Source organism: Corvus brachyrhynchos, unplaced genomic scaffold (assembly GCF_000691975.1).
Source record: "Corvus brachyrhynchos isolate BGI_N302 unplaced genomic scaffold, ASM69197v1 scaffold4, whole genome shotgun sequence".
Classification (NCBI taxonomy): Eukaryota; Metazoa; Chordata; class Aves; order Passeriformes; family Corvidae; genus Corvus; species Corvus brachyrhynchos.
Window position 1 is genome coordinate 615,044 of NW_008237878.1, and position 24,215 is coordinate 639,258.

At 41.8% G+C, this 24,215-nt stretch overlaps 1 protein-coding gene across 1 annotated transcript in view; it reads right to left on the minus strand.

Moving 5' to 3' along the window:
• Positions 1–24,215, minus strand: part of DOCK3 (dedicator of cytokinesis 3) — a 167,927-nt gene that overhangs the window by 52,820 nt on the left and 90,892 nt on the right. Inside the window, exons 14-24 of the mRNA XM_017732287.1 lie at positions 17,485–17,609; positions 13,264–13,426; positions 12,661–12,767; positions 11,793–11,964; positions 11,211–11,308; positions 9,471–9,554; positions 9,027–9,127; positions 7,636–7,717; positions 3,432–3,602; positions 2,029–2,203; positions 1,224–1,256 (exon numbers count right to left, since the gene is read on the minus strand). Coding sequence (XP_017587776.1) covers positions 1,224–1,256; positions 2,029–2,203; positions 3,432–3,602; positions 7,636–7,717; positions 9,027–9,127; positions 9,471–9,554; positions 11,211–11,308; positions 11,793–11,964; positions 12,661–12,767; positions 13,264–13,426; positions 17,485–17,609 — 1,311 coding nt within the window. The remainder of the gene's footprint in view (positions 1–1,223; positions 1,257–2,028; positions 2,204–3,431; positions 3,603–7,635; positions 7,718–9,026; positions 9,128–9,470; positions 9,555–11,210; positions 11,309–11,792; positions 11,965–12,660; positions 12,768–13,263; positions 13,427–17,484; positions 17,610–24,215) is intronic.

Consider the following 24,215-nt stretch of genomic DNA (forward strand, 5'->3'; position numbering starts at 1 on the left):
AGGGCGGCCTGCGGACACAGGACGGGGCTCAGCACCTGCAATTCCTGACCTGCAGCTCAGTGCAGTGAGGTGGGAACAGCAGGAACACTGAATGAAGGGCCTGCACAAAGCTACTATGGACTGTGCTATGGCTGGTGCTCATGGTTTATGGTACCTGGAGCTCAGAGGGAACAAGCCACACGTAGGATAGGGAAATCAAGTGCTGCTGCAATAGTAAATCTTAGGATAAGTTGCACACATAAATACAGCTTCAAAAAGCTGCTTATAAAACAGAAAAAAAATGGAGATATCAGAGAACAGAAAACAGTCCCTTTTTGTTGATTTACTTTTTTCAGTTAATACACTACTGATTAGAGAGTTCTATGCCAATTGTTTGTACTAAGCAACTACCTAAGACAGTTAAAACTCTTCAGAAAATATTCTGAAGTGAGGAACCTGCTGACAGACCCTTAACCAGCTCTGCCATGTGACATTCCAGGATTTCTGCAGCAGGGGTGGGGTGTGAGTCCACGTGAAAGAGGCATCACATCATGCGAGTGTGCATGTGATCCTTGCAGTAACAGATATTTCCAGTAAGCTGGAGCTAGCCTTGAAAGTGCTTCTTAAAGTGCAGCAACAAAAAACTCTGCATGTCTTATTTCCTATTTTTCAATTAATTTCTTCACAAGACTAGAAAATTCCATGCATTACCCTATGCTCAAGTTCTGCACACTTGGTGTGCTATCAAACAACTGCCACCACCTCTAATGTTTTAAAATTTTCTCTCCCTCTACATCCTAGTCAAGCTCCATGCCTGCTTCCTCATTATAACTACTTAAATTCCTAGATGGTTGCTTTCTTGAACCAGCCTCACCTTCACTCTTCCCTTCCTGCCATTTCCACCTCCCTTCCCTGAACCTCTCCACACAAACCCCAGTGATTTCCTGCACAAGTTCAGATCTACCACTTCACTGCAGATCTCTGTTCAGCTTTGCTGTTCCAGAGTCTCACCACTATCAGTATTTCCTTTTCCTGAGATTTTTTTGTTTTCTCATTGCATAACCATTTCTGTATCTCTTCCATACTGACATGACTCTCCTAATCCATATAATCCCAGCCTCCTTTTTTGCCAAGTCTTTTTTCCTTCAAGAGTGAAGTCTATTTAATAGTATTTGAGCAAAATCTAAGTTATTTTTACAACTAACATCGTAGAGCTCATTAAATTACTCTGAATATAAATTTACCTCCTTCTTCTTCCACTCGTTCGCTCACAAAATCTAATTTTGTTACAATCAACTCAGATTACACAAACCCCCACAAGGCCTCCTGGGTGTTGTCACCTATTTGTTCCTCCATACCTACAATGTACTAACAAAATAAATATGTATAAATCATTTCAATATCTCCTGGTACTCTTGGAAGGCAGAAACAGCCACAAATCCAGCCACTGTCTTTATCTTTGGGATAATGCAAGTGAAATTACAATATTGGCCCGACAAATCCTTACAGGAGTTTAGGAAAACTTTCTGTTACTTATAAAGCAGAAGGATTTCCTTGTAGCCCATAGCAATCCAAGGGAAGGCATGGGATCTCTTCAGGAAGATCTGGAGCTGTCCTGAGGCGACATCATTTCAACAGTTCCTTGAAGGGTCCATTATTGCACAACACTCTAAAATATGCTGGAACATTACTCATGTCAAACTAATTGCCTGGGAGGAAGGAAATCAGCTTTACTCATTGCTGGAAAGAGCTGAGATACTGAGACCTCTCAAATATCCTGGAGAAGAGGACACATGTGAGGGAAGTTAGGTTTGCCAGGGCCTCAAGCATTTCTGTGCATATTTAACCATTGTCCAGATTTCCAGAACTAATAATCAAATAAGAAACAAATGCTTGGCTCCCCTGAACTATTTGACTTACATAATCTTGTGTACACCCTCAGTACTGTCTTTTTGGTGTGTGGATGCCATAAACTGCTCCATTAATAACCAAAATATTCCACATCTCCAAGTTTTAAAGTACCAGCCACTTAAACTCTAGTTTATATGCAGGAAAAGAGTGTTTGGGGTAGGGAAAAGAGATTAACTGGGAACATCCACAGTGAAACACTTGAGCAGTCCTGGGGATCATTACTTACAGAATTAAATGTCGGCCTTGTTGTGCCCCCACATTTTTGTGGGGCACCTGTCCCGGCTCCGCTCGCCTGCCCTCCAGGCTGGGAGGCCTATGGGGCAATGGGATCAGGGGGCAACATAGTGGCAAGGGGGAAACAAAAAGTAAACTTTTCAAAGATTCAACAAGGACAGGCTTTACAAATTACAAAAGTCCAAAGTAAGAAATACCATAGTGAGAGAAAGGAGAAAAAAATTAAAAAGAGAAACAAAGAGAAAAAAAAAAAAATCCCCCCCTCCTCAAAGTGATTCTCCCTCTGTATTTGGGACCAACACAACTGGAAAACATTCATAAGATGCTGTTTCCATTCACCATCACTTTGTCTGCAAAATTCTGTGCGCTGATTTCACTTGTTCCTGGCTCATCTTATTATACCCACTAATGGGTGATTAAATAAAACATTAGAGCAGCTGTTCTCAAAATCTTCCAGAGCAGCTCCTTAAGAAAGAGATCATTCCACTGGCAGCTTCCTGAACCAGCAGAGTCACTGCTTGGCTGCAACGTTCACAGCAGCTGCCTCTTGGTAAAATACAGCAGGTGTTCCAAACATCTGTAATTCTGCATTAGTGATTACAAACCACCTTCACGTTACCAGGGAGCTCTGGGTGCTGCATTCTGACATTCCCTGAGCAGAGGCACAACACAGCATGTTTGACATTTAAAACTTAAATGCAGGAGTATGTACTGGAGTACAGTGGTCTTTAAAACTGAACCCAAAATTCAGCAGCATCCTTACTCACTTCGAGCATTGTCTTCAGCCCACATGGAATCTTCATGAAGTCCCCTGGGCTACATTCAAAATGATGCATTAAATATGAGTATGGGCATCACAACATGTTTGTGGTCAGGCTGCAGCACGTGATTCTGACTGGAATTTTAGCACATGCTGGAGTTAAGTTTATATGAGTGCAAATACATCAGCTGAACTTCTCACTGTGATGCTGCTGTGACTGTGAGTATTGATTTGAAGTACTATAATGAAGGATTTTGAAATTCTTGAGGCCAACCATAAGACATAGGAGTGAGAGAGACTTGAAAACGCAGTTCACTTCTGCAAAAATTGTATTCTCATGTGAGAGGTCACTTCCCCCTAGCGAGCCCCCAGTCCAGCTCACCTGTGCAAAGCTACTGTCTACCATTAATGGATGTCTCATTTTCCAGCAGTTTGTTAGGGGGCAGAACTCCACTGACCTGCATTTAACCCCCATGTGCCCACACCTCCTACCCCTGCAGAACAGCTGCCTCGTGGTTTGCCAGTGGGAGTGTAGGAAATAGCAAACCTGTGTGAAGATGAGAGTCTCAGAGCTCCTGCTGTCCAAGCTGAGCACAAATCTGATGGACTGGAAAAGCTCCTGGATGCTGGAGCGGAACTGCTCCTCCTCCATTCCACAAGTAGCTCTGGAGTAAAGGATCCGAGATTGGACAATGAACTTGAAAAGATATTCCAAGGCCTTAAGGAGCAGGAGAAGAAGGAGATCAAGACAGAGAAAAAGAGAGAAAGAAAAATAAAGGAGCTGTAAAGAGAACCAGGAAAGACTCTACATGCATAATAACTAAATTCTTGAGCTTTAGAAAGGAGAATGAAAAACAGGTTTTATAAGTTACATAATTCAGTTGGGGAAGAGCTACTCTTAGGCAAATACCCATTCTCAACCAATAGTCTTTGTTACTTGCATGTCCCACTAACAGAAAAAGTAAGCATTTACATCAGAGAGACAAATCGGAGTTACATAATTTGAGGAAAATTTTGGTCAAGGTAAGAAACTTCTGGTTTTCTCATGACTTGGCACAATGACTGAAGTGTCTGAAGCAGCTGTTCTGTTTTCTTTCAAAATTTTGTAAATGGCATTATTTAGAACTGCATTTATTTGGCAGCAGTGACCATGAAGAAAACACATTGTTCTGAGCAGCTGTAACAAGTCACCACCCTATCAACAGTGACACTTCACACACCTCCTTGATACTGGCTGTGCACAACTGTCAGCACCAGAATGCACCAAATATCAGGGACATCACACTTCACTCCTTCCCTTAGTGCTTAACAGGATTCACCAGCGAAGCAGGATTAAGGGAAGACATAATGCACAGTTTGATGATATCCTCAAAACCCAGCACAGGAAAACAACAGGCTGGAGATACAGCAATCATAGGCTGTACAGAAACCTTAGAGATATTTCACTCCATCCCATGGAAAGTATTCTTGTCTCACTTCAATGCTGGGAAACTGGAAGTTAATTCAAATACAAATTTTGTTATCAAGAGATATTTTTGCACCCATAAGAGCCCCTCACTGAACCACCACACAGTATGCACAAGTATGCAATGCTATGTTGTAAGTTTTAGAATGCCACAGCTTTATGGATATAGAATGTGAAATTCCTCATAAAGCTATCATGGATTTCAACATGCCATTGACTCTTACAGCCTCTTTTCCCCCCAGAAATTATGGCAACTTTGGTAATTCACCAGTTATTATTTATACTTCTGTACTAAACCATTTGGTGAAGCTTCCTTACACCAAAGAACTTCATCAGGAAATAACAGCTGCGTTCCTGCCTCATTTCCAGACGAAGGCCAGTTGGTTCCCAGTCAGCTCTCCAAGGCTGGCATCCCTGTGCTAACACCAAACCCAGCACATGCAGTGCTGGTATGAGCTGTTTTAGGGGTTCAGTACATACAACCATAATTCTCATCTGAAAGCTCATAGCTTCAATGTGAGGATTACGTTTTGCAGTGAATCAGAGCATTTATGTGTGAGCCTCCATAATTCCCTGTGGAAGGTGAGATAGCAGAGCTCAAAACACTACACTTCCTTAGCACAGACAATGAGCCCACACATGCAGTGAACCAAAGAGTTCCCTGTGTTTGCACACATGGCTGGGATGATAAAAACACAAACCAAGTCTTGGTAGCACACGTCAGAAGCTGGACTAACTTTGGCTCTTGCTACCTATGGCATCACAAAAATGATGTGCATTTGTGCCTAAGGACATAGAAGTGCTCTGAGATAAAATCCCAGCCTTCGATGATGTTCGGCAGGACATAAAAAATCAGTGCCCAGTTAAAGGACATCCCTTACAAACATGGTCTGTGTGCATGTTCACGTAACAGGTGAACACCTCTGCCCTGTGACCAGCAGCACAAAGACTCAGGGAAAACCTCCTGAGGGAGAAAAGCCCTTGCTGTTGGTTCCCCGATCTAGGCAAAACCCACCTATGGTTCTACTACTGGAAGATAACTGAAGCTGGAAGGGCATTTCCTAGACACACTTCCTATGGTTTTTATTTCCTCAGGGACAACAAAAGTGGCTGTGGAGGCATTCATGGACACTTGGTTACAGAGGTCCCCTGGGAGGCACAGGCAGCTGTTCCTGGATGCAGCTTTTGTGGAGCTTGGTATAGGGCACAATAAAGGAGCACGATGCTGTGTTCTAGGTAGAGATGTCCTTTCAGCTACAGCTCCTCCAAGTTGCATAGGAGATTTTGAGAATTAAAAGCAGTCTTGAGGGAGATAAGAAATTTTAGAAATCCTCTAGGACTCTGTTTGCTAATTCCAGGGTTGGAAATCAGAATCCTGTGAGACAGCTGCATGTCCATCATGAATGTACATGAGCAGCCAGGAGCCATAAGAGTGCAGAGTATTCCAGCAGCAGCTTTAGGGCACTACACTGAACAGCTAATTCAGGGAAAAAGAGATACAGAGCTATCCTGTTTTCTCAGTCAGAGAACTTCTAATGCAAGGAGTGTGGTGAACACATCAAAGACCACAGAAATCCCCAACAGTAGAATCTTGTACTACTAATGACACATTAGCATTGATAATGGCTTTGGTACAAACTTGCTCCAAATGCCTGAAATAAAATCTGGAAACAAAGAAGGAAATCAATCACTGCTGTAATGGGAGAAGATAAAGACCTGAATTTGGGCCTGCAAGAGATACCTGCAAAGGCAACTTGTCTGAATAAGATGTGACAGCAGTGTGGGTGGCAGAGGATGCGCTGTCAGGTCTGCACAAACTCTGGTGGCAATTTTAATTCCTGTGCTTGGAAAGGCTTGGGCTGTCAGGTCTGCAAACTGACCTCCCTCCCAGAGGGAACAGCCATGTTCCAGGCCAGCACTTGAGAGCCCCAGTAAGCAAAGAGCTGCCTTGGAGCCAGAGACAGAACGTACCATATTCACAAATTGCCTTCACTAACCCCAGCTGCTGAAAGACATTCCAGCATTCCTGTTGTTGCTATTCCCAAACAGGACTGCTATGAGGTTCAGCAAATGCAGATCACATAGGGACAATATCCTACATCTCTATTTGCTGCACTGCATAAAGCACTAATGAGCAGTTTGAGAGGCAAGAAAACCTCCTCGAAGTCATTCCACCTAGAGATCTTCCTCTCATCTCATAACTTTAATAGCTTTCTTTGCAATTAAAAAAAAAAAAAAAAAGGAAGGATAAGGATAGAAAAAAAAAATGAGTAAGTTGCTAATTTCTTGAAAAGGCATCTTTGCCCTATTTTTACCATTCCACATGAATCTGTCATTGAAAATTACAAAAAAGATGTTTCTAAGCATGTAAATATCTACAAAGACAAAGCAAGCACTGGTGTAATACCCTTGTATGATCTGAATCCTAGCAGGAGCTCTGGAAAGTGAGAGGATGGCATTGGCAGTGTCCTTCACCTGGGAGAGGCTTCACCTCTTTGTACTGACAAGTGACAAAACCCAAGTGCTGATCACTGCCAGTGCTTCCAGTTCTCCAAGTGCCCAGACTCAGGTGTTGGGACAGCAGCCCCCTTGGAGGCAGAAGGTGCAGGTGGGCATTCACTCAAAGAAAAACATCTTCCTGCAAATGCTGGCATCTTGTATTCATGCACTTGACACACTGACTTCCTGGTGTACCATTACAATGGTGAATTTATTTTCTGATTTCTTTGTAATAGCACCAAAACATTCCTGGTGTTTCTCACAGCTGTGCCTCCCTGGGACCTCGTGCTCCCATTACAGAACCGTAGGTCAGCTCCTGTGATACTTCAGAGGATTTCCATCCAGTTAAACACTCATTTATCTGCTGCTTAAAATACTCCAGAACTTCAACCCATGGCACAATGGAGCTGTGTCACAGCCAGAAATGAAGAGCAAAACTTTGATCCACAGCACCTGTGCCTGATACATTCAAAACTACTGCTGCTTGGAGGGCAAGGTGTAGCCTACATCAATGGAGTATTTATGCACTGGCCATAGATGTAAGTCCCACTTAAGTTCTCCACAGGGTTGCAAATGGGCTTAAGGGGACATAATTCTTTCAATTTTTTCTGCACAAGAGTGAACCTCCCCCTAAAAATAAAATTGTAGCTATATGTATATATATAAAAAATCTGGTTAAACAATTACAAGAAGGTAGTGCCACACTACCCTTGATTCCATTTACAGCTTCCCCAGCCCTTCTGTGGTCCCAGAGGAACAGACACCAGTGCTTCCACTGGATACCTACTCTCATTGCCTCCTGGATGTGGTCCTGGCGCACGAGCTCGGCCGAGCGGTCCATGTACCACTTCAGACACCGGATCAGCTCCCTGAGGGAACAGACAGTGAAAAGGAATCTTCAGCACCAGTTCTGACAGTCATCAAACATTTTGATTTTAGGGAGAGATCTCTAAACCAGTCTCATTTCACTTTATTTCAGTGGTCAGTTACAGCTGTCCTTAATACTGAATTTACATAGTATTTACATTCATTTAAGTTTCAAAACCAGCAAATAATTTCTTCTCTGTAATTGACTTGGACCATGAGGAACACTAAGAGAACATAAAAAAGATGTTATTAGAGAGATAGCTTTGATAAAGGCATGGTTCTAAGACCAAAATATACTTTTGTTTTAATAAGAAATCCCAGCTCTCATCTCAGTAAGCAGCTTTTAGAAACTGAGATCACAAAGAAAATACTTGCATCTGTTTTTGCTAAGTACATGATACCATCTGGACTAACTTACAAAGGTGTATTAAACCCGTGTTTTGTTTCAGACAGCAGACTACCAAAAAACATTTGTTTTGTCTGAAAGAGGTGCTAATTAACAAAAAGCAGAACACTTTTTTACCCTCTGAACACAACTATGCCTTCTAGTGTTGGATATTATCTATGGGTTTTTACCTGCCATTGGTAGAGTATTTTTTGTATTTTAATTACACAAAAATGTGAATTGCTTAAAAGAATAAAAAGAAATTATTAGCTATTTTTAATAGTTTACTGTGGCCAAAGATAGAAAATATACTCAAAGATAGAATATGCTCAAATATACAAAAGCAATGGTCTAAAAGAAAGAAAAAATGACACCCCCTGAAGGGTAACTGCTACTGCTTTCAAAAGGTCTGTTGCATTCTTTAATGCAAGACTCTTTTGAGGAGTAGAAAATAAAGCAGAATCTTCAAAGTGACAGCAAAATTTAAATTTCTGATCTACTGAAATTAAATTGTAACCAAATAGAACATCTTATATGAATACCTGTCTGCTTTGGAAAAGGCAATTACAACTAGTTCTCTAAGCTTTCACACAAGTCATGTATCCCAACATCCTTAAGACAAGGAATGCATATGCTCTTGGTAGCTCATTAGTACAGATTGATAATAAGCTGTTGCTGAGTGTCTCTTCAGCTAAAAAAAAAAAAAAAGATTTTCCAGTCCAGAAGTGCAAGAGAAATGCCCAATGTGGCCACGCTCAGCCACTGGTGACATTCGGCAGCTTTTTCCTACCGCTGTGCTGGAAAACTCCCGTGTGAGTAGCTCTACTTTTGGGGTCTCTTGCTACCAGGCAGGTTGTGATCCTGATGGTGCCACCATTCCCAAGCTTGGTGATGCCACCTCTCAACGGGAGGGACACAAGACCTACTTGTAAGCCAGAGCTCCTGCAAAGTGCTTCTGGATGTAGGTGTCCATCACGGGGCGGAAGTGGAAGTACTTGCTGTCACGGAGCAGGTTGATGATGAACACCTGGGGACATGGGAAAGGGAACCCAATCTCAAGGAATTGCACATTGCTGCCAAGTGTGTACAAACAAGTTACCCAAGGTAAGAAGCATTCAAATACATGAGCTGCTTTAAACAGTCACAGTTGTGTTACCAGGTATTACTGTTTGCTTCTCCAGCATGAGAGCAAATGCTGCTGCCCTGGATGTGCTGAGGTCAGCCTGCCCTCCTCACCCAAGATCATTACAGAAAACATGGCTGGATCCAGCTGAGTATTTCATATTTGATGGAAGCACAATACTAGCAACACGATCATAAGAAACTTAAAACTCACTGAGTGTGAGATAAATAACAATCCAGCAGCTTACCAGAGACTGAAAGACCAACAGACCATACTTCTCTGTGTTGTCATCCAAAACTACAAACAACGTGTCCAGAATATCTTGTAGGAACTAAAATGACATGAACAAAGAATTTCAACTTAAATTGTATTCAAATGGTTATTTCTCCCCTGCTTTAATTAGTTCATACATGTTAATATCTTTGTGAAACACTTGCCAAGGACAAATCACTTCAGGTTCACCCATATGATGTGACAGATTTTAATTTGTTTTTACTAAGAAAAATGTTTCTCTTCGCAAGGAATATTTTCAAACAAAAATGACAGAAAAACAAAAAAAAAGAAATATATACTATATGCCTGATTTGTAATTTTGACTGAGTGTTCCTCTCATTTTAAGCTGACTGGAAGTGCTGCTGGACACCAGTGGCAGAACAACTCGCTCTCACTCTCAAATCACTGGAGTCTCAGGTACTATGCCACATCAAATCTGAGGCTGGGCAGTACATTAAATTATGTTTAATATTGAAACTTTTGTTATATGACAGAAAGTAAAGCTTTTCTAACAAGCATTAATTGGGGCAAGTTACATGTTGCCAATTGCTTCTTTCACCCTTAACTCCACAGCTTGTAGAGCACTGACAGTTCAGTGATTTTCCTTCTGAAAGCACAGTCTCCAAAGGGATGAGTGTGAGGGAGAATGCTGGAGATCGTTAACTGCACATTCTCTCATGATTTTTTAATCTCTTCTACTTAAATTTCTGATGTGGACAATAAGAAATAAATTACAACAATTTATGAAGTCCCTGAAATGATAAAACATCTTTCTTTTCTGAATTATTACATTCTGTTCTTCGTATACCAGTGCCAAACAACAGCTGATTTATGGGGAGAATCAGTTACTTCCCCCCGTGAAATAATTCAATCCATAGCTTTTTTTTTCTCTCTATAAAAAACAGATACTTGTACTGGCCTACAAACAAAGTGTACAAAACATGACATTCTTGAAGAATTCCTATATAAGTATTTTTGTGCTCCCCTGTTACTGAGTTATCACAAAGAGTAACGTTCCAGGTATGGCAACACTCAAATGATTTACAGTGAAGTGGCTTTAGTGATAAACTACTTATTAAGTGATGGGATTTGTCTTCAGTTTCTTCTCCTTAGTTGATTGTGTTAGAAATCAGCTTTTGCTTCCAGATTTATAGAAATAAATCCTAGGGAGAGTTCCCAGCACACCTAAGGTTATCAGAGGCATATCTGGAATGCACATTTTTTGGCTGAGACCACAAGTATTCAAATGCAGTTGGAAGTTCCTGGGATCTAAGGAAGGTCAGGCCACACAGAGATTGTCATGTAGAGCAACAGTGGTTACAAAACCTGGTGAAATGATGAGCTGGCAGATAGAAAACTGGTGCACTGCTGGCTGGATGCACCAGAGAGCCCCTGCCAGTGGCTGTGTCTGCACCAGCAGCTGTGTGGGACTGCAGACTGGAACTACTGGTGCTGAGGACCCAGCACATGTGGCTGAGGGAATTTGACTAAGGATTAGCTCTGCTTTGATCCCACAGACTGACTGTGCACTAATTTCTCAAGTGTATCTTCCCATCCAGTTTCACATCATAATAAAATCCCAATTCACACAGGGTGGAAGTTCACAGTGTGAATCAAAAGGGACAGTAAGAGGGAGCATTCAGAAATGCCCTGCAGGCCTGAACTCACTGTCTGTCACAGATACATGAATACCTACTGTTATTTCATGTAGTACCTTAACAATCTCCTCGCCACTGACATGTCTCAGTCTTCCCAGAATATCCATCACTCGATCTGGGTAAGCCTTCCATTTGAGCAGGGCAAGCAGATCCACTGCAGAGAGAGGGAGGAAGAGCTAGAACCACACACAGAGGGAAGAATGGCAACCCCAGACCCACCAGAGATTCATCATGTTGCACTCCACCTCTTGTTGCAGTCCACACTTCTTGGGAAATTATATATATATATATATATATATATATACACACACACACACACACACACATTTATATATAAATATCATGGAAAACAAGAAGGACAATATGGAGTGAGTCAATCCTGCTAATGGAGAAAGGAATGGAGGAATGGTAAAGTGCTTTAAAAAGCACTGTGTGACTTGACACTGCACTGTGGACAATCCACTCCTGTCTGCTTGTGCTTTAGGGACGTTGCTGGTAAAAAATCTTATTTACTTAGCAACTCTGTAAAAGCCAAACAAAACAAACTTTAGATTGTGCAGAAGTGCTAACAGTGAATTTTTTTCCTCTCTTTCCTAATTCCTGCTTCCTTGGGCAGTTCTGAGGGATCAGCAACTCACCATTCTGGGTCAGTTTGGTAGAAGAGAGCTGTGTGGAGACTGAGAAGGTCTCTTTGGTGCTGCGCTGGAAGATGAGGCTGGGGGGGGTGTTGGGCCAGCCGTTGTAATCCTCCTTGCAGCAGGGCAGCCCCAGGTACAGCGCGTGGTTGTTGAATGTGCTGTTCTCATCACACTGCAGGGACAGCACAAGGGACACAGTTGTACCTTGCCCATCTCATCACATGCCCACAGCCTGTCAGCAGTTGCCCAGCAGTGCTTGTGTTGGGATTTTTGTGGGTGCACACCAACGCTTCTAAGGAAAAGCTGTGCTTTGGGGCCTGGACATGCCCAGAGCAGACCCAGCTCTACAGAGTGGTCTCCAGCCACTGCCTCCTTAGAACTCACCAGTTCTCCCAGCTGTAAACTAAGTGCTGCTGCCTGAAAATTGTACTGAACAAACAAACCCAGGAGAATCAGCAGAAGGAAGGAAAAACCCCAAAGCCCAAATCTCTTGCTGCAGGGCTGCCAAGCTGTGGCCCTGCAGCATGAGGCATTTGAGTCCAGCACAATGTCATCTTACAAAGGCACAGAGCAGTGCCTTAGGCTGGCAGAAGTGCTGAATGCTCAGGAACACCAGCATGTTTGAAGTCAAAATGGATGGTATTAACAGCAGATAAATCATCGTCAGCTGGATGGAAAAGGTGAACTGCACCTAGAATAGAAGGGCTCTATCCAAACCATGTGATTTTGAATGTATAAAATTTTGAAACTACTATTAATCTGTTCTCACACACTTCTAATAAGGGGGGAAAAGGATAATGTAATGACCATTACTCATTTAAGTAATGGCGTAGAGATGAGCAGTGAAAAGTCTGCAGAGAACTGGTACCTTATAAACATAAAGCTCATGGATATCATCCGACAAGGTCGTGCCATCATCTCTCATCAATGGGGTGAATGCAAAACCAAAGAGCTTCTTTTCTCCCTTGTCTTTTGCTGCAGCAAGAGATAGAAAGAAGGAATTGTCTTTGTATGTACCCTGTCTGTCAATATATACAAGATTACTCACCAACTTCTCCACATGCCTAAAAGAAAACAAGCAGCTTACAGAACAAACAACTTTTCTAATTCTAATTTCTTTTTTCTAATTCTGTGTAAAGGACTGACAAGCTTCAAATCAAACAGAGACATGCCAAACAGCAAAATCTAAACTGTTTATCCTCCAAAGAAAACATTCTACAGAAAAACTCAACAAAAGAACAGCAGGGACAAACATCTACAAAGTGCTTTGCCCTGCACTGATCGTTCACCATGTTTTTAGTGCCCTGTGTGATAAATTCAGCAAAAGGCTGCTTAGCAATGCCCCTTCTCTGTATTTCAGGCTGGTCTCTCATTCATGCTTTCCACCCAGTGACAGCCTCATCCAGATTTAAACTGGCAGTAGAAGGAGCTGGGGCCTTTTGGAATTGCCCTGGGCAGGGGGGGCACTCACTGGAGCAGTGGCGGAACTCGAAGCGCAGGTGGGAGCCCCGGAACCTGTCGATGGGGATGGGCAGCTTGATGATCTCCCCCCAGCGAGGGCTGTTGTTGTGGTACAGCACAAAGGAGTGGTAGGCGCTCCTGCTCGGCTCCCCGGAGCCCAGGCTGATGCAGTCCTGCCACAAAAGAAAACAATCCAGCATTAAAGGCATCACATCACCACCCATGAGTCATTTTATTACCCAGTGATAACCTTTATATAATTCGTGGCTTTCTGTAGACATAAAAGAAGAGTCAGAAGCAGGAATTCAGACACAATGAAATGTGGAATTCTTTAGGAGATCTTCAGACTGTGTTTTGGGTCAAAGGGTGAACTAGGAGACCTGTGATACCAGGTGAATCCCAGTATCTTAAGTTATTATTTAAGCTAAGTTTTCCATCAAGCACTGAGTTGACACAATAAGCACCTAAGTCCAAATATATAAAATTGAGTCCAAAAAACAGGACACAGTAGAACCATCACTTGTAATATTAGCCTTCTCTGAAAAGATCCTTTAACCAGATTTCTGCTCCAGTATCTCAGTTGAGAAACGGTAACTGATCTTTCCAAGCTCTTTACAAATGTTCATCTTTCAAAACTACAACCACCCAGCCTCACCAAGTATCCCAAAAAATTCTGATCAAGTTACTTCCTCAGTGGTAAGCAAAGAATTTGTATATAATACTCATCACCTAAAAACATAATTGGATCTAAGTTTCTGCCTTCAGATATAACAAACTCAGATCTTGTCCAATATATGTATTCACAAAAGACAGATGAAGAAAAATATGAACTGGTATTGTTTACAAAATAAAAAAATCCTTAGAATACAAGTGAAGGAAAATAGGATAAATATTGAAGTCCTGAAATAAGGACAGTAAAAGCTCCTTTGTGATGAAGACATGCAGCAGGAAGCACGTTTTTTATATATCAGCACTAACCCAGCCTCTAGACCCAGCACTTAGAAAGAGATCCAGAAGATACAACATCTCATAAAACCAAGCAGAAAAAAAGACAGCTTGGAGATTCTTCACTTTTAGCATCTCCAAGGATAATGAATCCAGGAAGAACCAGAAGCTAAGCAGACCCAGACCACAATGTATAATATAAATTCTGATGTAGAAACCCTCCAGGGAACAGTATGATGACAAGCACTGGTCATTTCCCCGAGGCATCTCTAAATTCTAGCCCTAGAAAATACTAGAATATTGATTTTTTAAATCTGTAATCATCTGATTACCCAGTCAAGAATATCCCATTAACCAGTCACAGTTAGTTCAACCTCTGTCAATAATTTGCTGCCTTTGAGAAAGTAAAGAATTTGTGAAGGAGCCCAAAAGGGAAGAAAAGCTCTCTGGAATTCTGGGATTCAGTGCAAGGACAGCCTACCAGGACAGAGACTCACTGCAAAGGCTCTGATCCAAACTGAGTGACTGAAGGCTGAACTCATACAACTCAGTCCTCTCAAATAATCCTCAGCAACCACATGGGATGAGCCACAACCCCACATTTTTTAATACAGCAACAAGAATTAAGTGTTGCAGATAACAACAGGTTCGTAGAGAGCAGTGCCAGTATTGCAACCCAGAACACCTCTAAGAGCCCAGTTCTATTTTGTTGCAAGGGTAACTGGTTGGGCTTCAACACAGCAATTCCAAAACCTCATTCTGCACTAGGCTCTTAGGAAAAAACAAAACAGTATTTCTATTTCCTCTGCAAGGTACAGTAAAAATTCAAATTTTAATGTGAGCTTTTTTTGTCCCCTCAAGAAGCCACCTGGCAAATGGCCAATCTTTGAATGCAGTTTCACAGTATGAACTTCAAATAAATGAATAGTTTCTCTTTCTGGTTGTTAACTTAGTTCCCATGCAGTTATACTACCCTCTATAGTCTGAGGAGGGCAGACTGGTAAATCTTTAATTCTGAATTGTGATCTGCAAAATACAAACATCAAACTAATCTCCAGACACCTGGTGACCCTGAGACCCAAATATGCAGGGGAATTAGAGGGCAGAGGCAGGGAAGGGAAGCTAAACTAGAAAAACTACCAGGAAATATCCATTGTTAAAGGTGTGCCTTGCAATTCATGGGTTATTGCTGCTACTGGAACAGAAAGAAGAAAGAAGTGAGAAATGTGTCAAGGGATTTTTTTTTTTTAATTGTTCAGACTATATTGAAAGATACTAACAATTGAGTAAGACCATTTTGAAAATGAAATTCTCATTTTCATTTTGAACAGCACTACATTCTGGAGGTAATTTCACTTCTTTCAATAGGACTATTTCTGGATCAAGATCCACTCAGCAGCAATGAGGAGCTGAGAAAATTCTCATTAATGCTGTGCATGGTTCTGCTAAAGGCTTCACAAAGGCACAATTTAGATTTGGATTGTGCTGCTGGTTGGCAAAAGTTTAGGGATTTTACTCTAATACCAGATGAAAACTCTGGCCATTTCCCCTTGTCTTGTGTAACTCTGCACCCACTGTCTCTGTTGGCAGCTCTGCTGCAGAAAGGCCATGGGGCAGGAATAGTGGAGGGGTATTCCACCCAGGAACAGCAGTGCTCCAGGGTCTATAGCTGAACTCTCAGTGTTCTGCCCACATTCACAGGCATCATGAAACACCAGGAACCAAAGATCTCCTTGACACAAACCAAGTGTCTTTGCTGCTTTGGCTGCAACCATACAGAGGAGCAATACCATAAAAGCTGGGATAGAGTGTTTCTTTTAAGTATGTGGCTTAAATTTAAAAACACCACAAAGATCCTTTATGAATAAAGTCTCTCCTTTATGGCAAATCCTAGAATGGTTTGGGTTGGAAAGGACTTTAAAGTTCATCTTATTCCAACCCCCTGCCAGGGGCAGGGGCACCTTCCACCAGACCAGGTCACTCAGAGTTCCATTCAACCTGACCTTGAGCACTTCCACGGATGGGGCAGACACAACTTCTCAGGACAATCTGTTCACCTGATTTTTCTTTCTAATTGGACTGACCCTTTACAGTGTTTGTGCCATGCCCATCCCACTCTTCGTGTAAAGCCCTAGTGTACTTTACAATAGTAGTAACAGGCAAAGACAAGAAAAACCAACCTCATCTCTGTGAATGACCATTCCAACCAAGATCACTGAACTTAAGACTGATAATGTCTAGAAATTATCTGGCTTTTGTATGTAATCATTGGGCCCCGTTATGGTATAACTGGCCACCATTATGTACGTTAGCATTTGAAGATGCTGATACTGCAGTTTGAGGGACCTCTCTTGGTTCTCAGCAGACTCTGTGAAACCAGCTGATGATTAAAAATTTGCCACTCCGTTTGAAAAGCTTAGGCAGTTGAACAGAAAAAGACTCTGATCTTCCTGCAGCAGCTCTGAGCATAAATGAGTTCCTTACAAGAAATACACTTTACTTTTAATGAAACCACAAGCAGTTGTACTAATAAAAGTTCTCCTTTCAATTAAAACCAGAAGATTGTGGCAATGTGTTTGATACACAAACACTTTTAGGTGTTTAGACTCTCCCCAGTAATGGCTACAAAGCCCATTTTATTGCAGTGGAGGTAAAAGAAAAGGTAGGGGGGAGCTATTTCTGATAAGTGCTCATGCTGAAATACTTCCTGTTTACTTCTCTATATTCACAACCTCCCACCCACCTCCTTCTCTTCAATAAAACTGAAAGAACAAAGGAGGTAAAACAGGAAACATAAACAATCCCCATCCCCAGCTGGAATGGAGCCAACCCAGGGTGAAATTTTATTCAAAGTTATTTTCCAGAACTACATTCAGTACTGTAACGCAACAACTCAGATTCAGAAGTCCCCCTTGGAATTGCATTTCATCATGTTGTATGACACACATTATTTAATTTTTGATATGCCATATACTCCTCAGTTCTGATTACAGTTACTCTAAATTCTTTTACTTTAGCCACTGACATCACATTTGGAAATCACACAGGCTCTTCAGTTTATGAGTATTTCTCCAAGTCTTCTATCCACATATAAGGGAAGTGCTCCAAATCCTTACAAATTTATAACTGACCATAATACAGAGCTTACAGACTTCACAATAAAAAAAAAAAAAAAGAGAGAGAGAGAGCCAGTTTGATTTTAGCTCTTCCCTTGCATCAGACTCTGGAACAAGAGGATGTGTCCCTGGAGGCAGCACCTGGGGCTCTCAGGGAAAGGAGCACTTACCTTCAGGATTTCTCCATCGGCATAGAGCACATACATGGTCACCTCGATGTTCTTCTGCACACTTTTGCCACCCCTTTCGAAGTCCCCCTTCTCCAGGGTCAGGTACAGGTCATTCCGGATGTCACCTGCGGGGACAGAGCGGAGCCACAGCCTTAAACTCCACAGGGACACTGGGGCCGTCCCAGTTCCATTCTGCAAATCATTTTCTGTGTTCTGCAAGACGATGGCTGATGCCCAAATCATTCCAAGCAGCAAGTTAATTGTTAATAAGGATGAACAGTTTAATATCAGTGCATCAAATCAGACCATTGTTAGTAATGCCTTTAATAATGTGAACTCAGGATCAATACTGGCTTTAATTGTGTAAGTGGGGAAGGGAAAAACCCTCTTACTCCTATACTTTGCCTTGCTAGCTGAGCTGGAAGTGTCAGGCTAAGCCTGACAAAACATCCTTAGCTTCAGACTTCCTATTTCCAATATATTTTAAGAAAAATAAGTATTTTTGTGACGATCAGTATAACATTATGTTCAGTTAGCCCTTCAAGGATTTTCTGTATTTTCATAATTTCCTTTTATCATAACAATAAAATATAAGCAGCCTTTTTGGGAAACTGGTCACAATTCAGTTCAGCTGGATTAAGAAGGAATTATAAATGTAGTTTTTGCTAGATTTCTGGCTGGCCTCTGGTAACCATATGCATGGCTATATGAAAGCAGGCAGTGTGGACACTTGCCAGCTTCTCACTACGTCATTTTCAGGAGCTTTCAGACCAAATGACTATATTCAGAAACAGAAATGCTTGTGTCTCAGCATCTTGTTATCCTGAATTTCACAGACTGTAGCTCACTTGGTTTGGTTTTATTTTAGAATCTGATTTGGGAAACTGCTTTCAAAACTAAAGTGGTCAATTCTAATGCCTACACCAAAAGGACAGCAGGTAACACCTATTTTTCTGTAAGATTTAGTTACTATCACCATTTTATGATGGTTCACACTTAACACTTTTTTTAATCTACTTGCCAGAAAGGCAAACGTACTAAAGGGCAATATATAAAAATACCCCAAAAATTAAAATAAAAATTTAAACCCTTTCAAGGCAAGTATTTTGTTAATCAGCCTCAAGACACTAAATAACGAAGTAATGGAATGGTTATCCAGCAAAGCAGAGACTCCTTCAATGTCTGACTTCTTCCACTTGGAGAAGCTGATGCAGTTAAATCTGTGTATTAATCAGAAGCACAATGAAATAAGGCAGCATTTGCTTTCAGGCATTGAGGGACATCCTTTTGTGCCCCTCAAAGCAGCACTTCACATTCTTCCTCAAGTCTATAACCCCACAGAACTTGTTCCTTAATCAACTGTAGGGACAAACAATAGAAGCTTTCAGTCCTGCCTTTACTTTCAGTTTTATTTCTGGAGATAAGTACAACGCTTTCAGCATGGAAAATCCAGCTCTGTGGCTGCCAGTCATGTGAATGGGAATCTGTGTGCAGAATGTGCTGCTTTTGCCATGAGCCTCCCTCTCCTGCAGGTTCAGTGCTGGGAACGCCTCCCAGCCAGAGGCTGAGCTGCCAGGGGTCATTAAAGAGAAAAGATGACAGCAAGAGCCTGGTGAAAGACCCCGGATATTCGATCTGGTTTTGCTCATCAAAGCACAGCCATCAAATGCAACAATCCACGGGCCACAATAAGAGAAAATTATCTTGGGGTTCCAAACCAAGCTGAGTTACCTCTATCCTGATTATAGGGACAGCAAGGAAATAAAAAACTCATCGCAAAATATGGTTTAAGTTAGGCCTTTTGTTTTGAAAATCCTCCTGCTTAACAGACTCCATCCCTTTTTCTCAGTGGTTTGCACCATTAGGAAAAAAGTTTCAATTTGTATGCTGTAGATCTTAACAGAAATTAATAGTATTCACTATAATTAGCATTTTGGAGCTCCCTGTTTATGACCTCTTTTCTGGAAGGCAGCCTGGCTACACAAAGTCTAATGTCAGATAGCAAATCATTTTCCAGCCTAAATTAAAGGCAGCATTTGATTATATATAGCATCTTATCTTCTATTAAGCTTAACAGGAGGGATATTACTCCACTAATTAAAAAAAAATGCCTTTGGGGTGGGGCGTAGAAGGATCTTAAAACCAGTGGATTTGCACAAAAATTAAGGGAAAAGATGGGAAAAAGTATTACAGTGAAGTATAACAGTGCATCTTCTCTTGTAAAAACAGTCTGTGGGATCTTAAAAAAATAGAAAAAGTCACTACATACAGTAAAAATAGGAAGTAAATCTGACAAAGACAAAAAGCATCTAACCATCAGGTATGGTGATTATTTTGGTGACAATCACCTTCCTAAAATGAGCAATCTCCTTTTCCCAACATATCACTTGACCTGAGGCCTCATAAGCCTTTTTTTTTTCCTCCATTTGCTTGTGGTTTTGAGGGATTTGAGCTCTGATACCCCAGTGGGCTGCAGAGAACCCAGTGCAAATGCTTGAGCACAGAGCAGTTTATTGCAATCTCTGCTCTGAGTGTGCAGGGCCAGAGGAACACTCAGCCCCAGGCAGGGGCAGCTGGCAGTGGCTCCACCACAGGAGCATCAGCAGGACCAGGAGTGGCCTGGTCAGCTCCAGCCTGCACTGACAGTGACGTGCCAAGGCAGGAATCTGGGCACACAAGGCTTTGCCCACATTGATTCCATCAGAAAGAGAGAAAAAATGAACTTGTTTAAGGCATCAGACCGTTCATGCAAATGACTGCACAAACAGCCCTGTGCTTGTGACAGCAAATCCTGCATTTTGGGGCAAAACCAGGCTGGTACCTCAGCTTGGACCACAGAGGCCTCAGGCCTTCCCAAACAGCAGCACAGAGCAAAAAACTGGGCCAAAAAACATGGCCTCCCATCAGAACAGGAATAAAAAGTGCTACAAGGCCAGTGGGCCATGGGTATTTATAGAGCAAAGCCTGCTGATGTCACTTTAAGCTGAGGTCTCTGTGCTGGATGGCTGTCAGGGATGAACTGAACACTCCACAAGAGGTTACAGAATGGTATTTGTTTCAAAGCCCATCTCTCTACAATCGTTTTCCAGTTAAAAACAAAAGTAAACTTCTTTATAGCATTATCCATGCACTTTTTATATACATGGTTACTGACATTAATTCCGTATCAAATGCCTTGAAAGACAGTATTTTCCACAATAATATAAAAGAAATCATTTTCTGATGTGTTATGGCGCTCTTCCTTTATCAACTCCCTTCACCTTTATTGGGGTTTTGTTTTGTTTGTCAGTTCTAACCTATTTACAAAGCCTAATGTCCAATGTACAGTTGTTTAAATTATAAATCAAGTATAGCTTGGGGAGGTTCACTTGTATTGAAAGGAAATCCTTTCTCATACCACCTGAAACTATTTTAATAGTAATGGGGGCAAAAAGGAGTGGTGGTGAAGGCTACATGAGCCAAATATTGATTTTGCATTTGCAGTATAAAGGAATGTACTGGAAGACTTCCAAATAGTTATTTATATTTTCCAGACTTAACAACCTGAAGCAGCCCAACAGCCACTCCTTGTCTGGTCTGCAGCAGAAGAAATGGGAGTTTATCCTGACAGGGTGTGTAGAATTTCCACTGGAAGACTGACCAGTTACTTGTACTGCAAAGTAGTTAACAATTTACAGGAACTCTCTGCATGCAATCAAACACTTTTTATTCAGGGATCCTAAATATTTTGGACTCCGAGGACAGGAACAGTCCCTGTTTTGTGCAGGAGAATACTGTATCAAAAAAGGGGACATAATTCACAGAAGTTTCTACAGGAGAAAGACACAAATTTCTGATAACTCAATTCTAACAACTTTTTTTTCCTGAGCTGTCAATGTTTTGGGACTCTGTGGACATGTAATATATCCCTGTTGTAAGCTGGAGCAAAGTGGCAGCTCCCAGCAGTCTGCACATGTAGGTGCAGTTTCAACTAACTTAGTAAAATAGCTCTTTATCCAGAGAATATTGGAGTTTTTAAGATGAAAGTTTAGTCTTACAATTTAGGCAGCCAAGGGAAAAAAAAAATCTAAATATTAGTGTCTATGCTTAACAAATTGCTGAGCTGGTCCTATTCACTTAGGGCCCCACACTGTGATGCACTGTCTGCTGGACTCTCTAACACCCCTGGGTTTGGCATCTCTTCAAAAATAGTGGCATTTCACAGAAGAGTGAATGGGCAAGAAAGATAATCAGAGCATCTTCACAATGGCTTCTGAAGAAAACCCAAACCCGTGCATTTATGTCCCATCTATCAATGAACAACCAGAGCCAATCAGCACCACCCCCTGACCTGAGCCAAGTTACAGCAGCTCAAACTGAGAACTTGGGCCAGCACAGAAAGGCTTTGAAGCAAAGTATAAAATGTAGAGGATTTCTATTCACGTGCAGTGTTATCACAGGTTCTGGCTGTACTCGTCCAAGCTCTTTGCAGGGGAACTGCTCTGTTTCCTGGCTGAGACTCACATTATCCCAGACATTCCCTCTCTGGATGGCTCTTCCCTGGAAGCTGCTGCTTTGGAGGGGGGCCCAGTGATGAGACCCTGATCTCAAACAGCAAAACTCCACCCTCACCTGGAGCTGCAGCTGCCTCCCCGTGCAAACACACAGCTCCCTGGGAAGGGCAGGGACTTCAGCACAGCTGAGGCTGAGAGAAGCAGCTTTGTGCTCATCACATCGCTCTTCCAAACCAAGGGGACATGAACAAACTGGCCTTGGCTCAGGGGGAAGGGTCTCCAGCACCCCTGTCCTGCTTCCTGGCTGCCCCTCGGGACTTGTTCCCAATCGAATCCTCCCACTGTGTCATTGTCCCTGGCTTTAACAGTGACATCCCCTCTGACAGCCCTGTGAAGCCCCTCTATATTCCCACTGCATTCCTGGCACTGTGCCCCACTCTGGGGATCACATTCCACCCATTTCAGCAGCTCACTTCTCTGTCCCCTCACCAGCCAGGCAGCAGGCTTTTTTTAAGGCCTAATTCTTGAAATAGTTACAGTGAGCAACTATTAACATCACTGTGAGCAATATTACAGCAGCAAGGGGAAACAAAGCTTTTATCTGCTGCCTGTATGGCAAATTAAATTAGCTTTTTTTTTTTCTCTAAAGAGAACATTATGCAAGTTTAACTCCGTGTGCTTCTCCAGCTTTCACTGAGGAGAACACAATTATTTCAAAGAAAAGGGACAAGCAATACTTATTATGTTATTTGCTACCCATTGTTTGGCTTCTATGTATAGAGAAGAATTTATACAATGCCCTTTTTAAATGCAGTGATTTCCCTGGAATAGTTGCCTTTCGGTAGTAGGAAGTTGTTTTTTAATGCTTTTTCTCTCCTCTAACTTTCCATTTCCACAAGTTTATTTATGACAATAATACTTTTATTCTCCCTGTAGACACTTTTCGGTGATAATTATGACATAATTATGTCTTTTGGTCTCGTTAACACTCTTGCCATGAACATTCTGAGAATGGCTGACGGATTTTACCACGTTCTTTCCTTAATGTATTTTTGCCATGACTTTGTGCTCACTGACTGAACAGATGCTGAGATGTTTCTCTCCTGTTTCTCACTGATTGACCTGTCACAGTTACTAAATTTGCCTGAAACCCTGTGGTATGAAGATAAACAAAGTCTCCACCTCCCTGTTACCAAAGTTTCCCTGTGATGTTATGATTCACTGTCTTTACCAATCCCAACATTCCATGGAAGATATGAAAATGGGAAAAAAGCAAGCAAAAAGCAGACATTACACAGAAAAGCAGAAACTTACACCCAACAATCTTCATCTCTGCATCAGAAACAAAGGGGAGAGAATAAAGGGAAAGGAACAGGAGAGAAGCCAGGAAATTAAGACAAGGAGAGAGAAAAAAGAGAAAGAAACATCACTCACAAGTCGGAGATGAAGCATGCACTTTTCATCAGAGGATCAAAGGAAAAGACAGAATACTTATCAGCACATGGGGAAGGGGAGGGATGTCCTTGGGGGACTGACAAACGCCAAGCCTATGCAACAGATTTCTGCCCAGCAAGTCCTGCACAAAGCCCAGCTGCAATCCCCAAGGAGCAGCACAGGCCTCACTGCTCCCAGCTCTGGGAAAGGTAAAATTGGCAGGATCAGATGCACGGCCTTAAACTCAGGAGCAATTTAGAAAAGGAATAAAAGAAAAAAAAACAAACCAGCAAACCACAAATGAACAAAACTCCACTATAACTTCTTTAGGAGGCTGGTTTGACTGAATCCCTTCTGATTTTGCCAAAAAAAGATAACTGAAGTCTTTATGATGCTCTTGTCAGGATCACAACACAGTAGGAAACAAAGAACATTTTATCTTCACAAAAGGCAGGAAGCATTGTTTTGTAGAATATTAAGTTTGTTCTCCATAACCATGCAAGGTACAAGCCCCTGAAGACCAGTTTCACTTTGTTTCTTAATGATGACCAGCTACCACTGATGTTGCTCATATCTGAGGGACAGAGAAAGAGGGCTTGATACAGGGAGCTAATGCTACAGTTTAGAAAACAAAACGGGGTAGGAAAACTGTAATGAGACACAGCTACAGAATTTTAATAGTTAAGATGCATACATGTGAAAGGATTTCCTGTTTAAAAAAAAAAAACATTCAAACCTATGACCAAAAAAATTAAGTTGAAATGCTGGAGCTATTTACTTTTCAACAAACAGACTTCTTGGTTC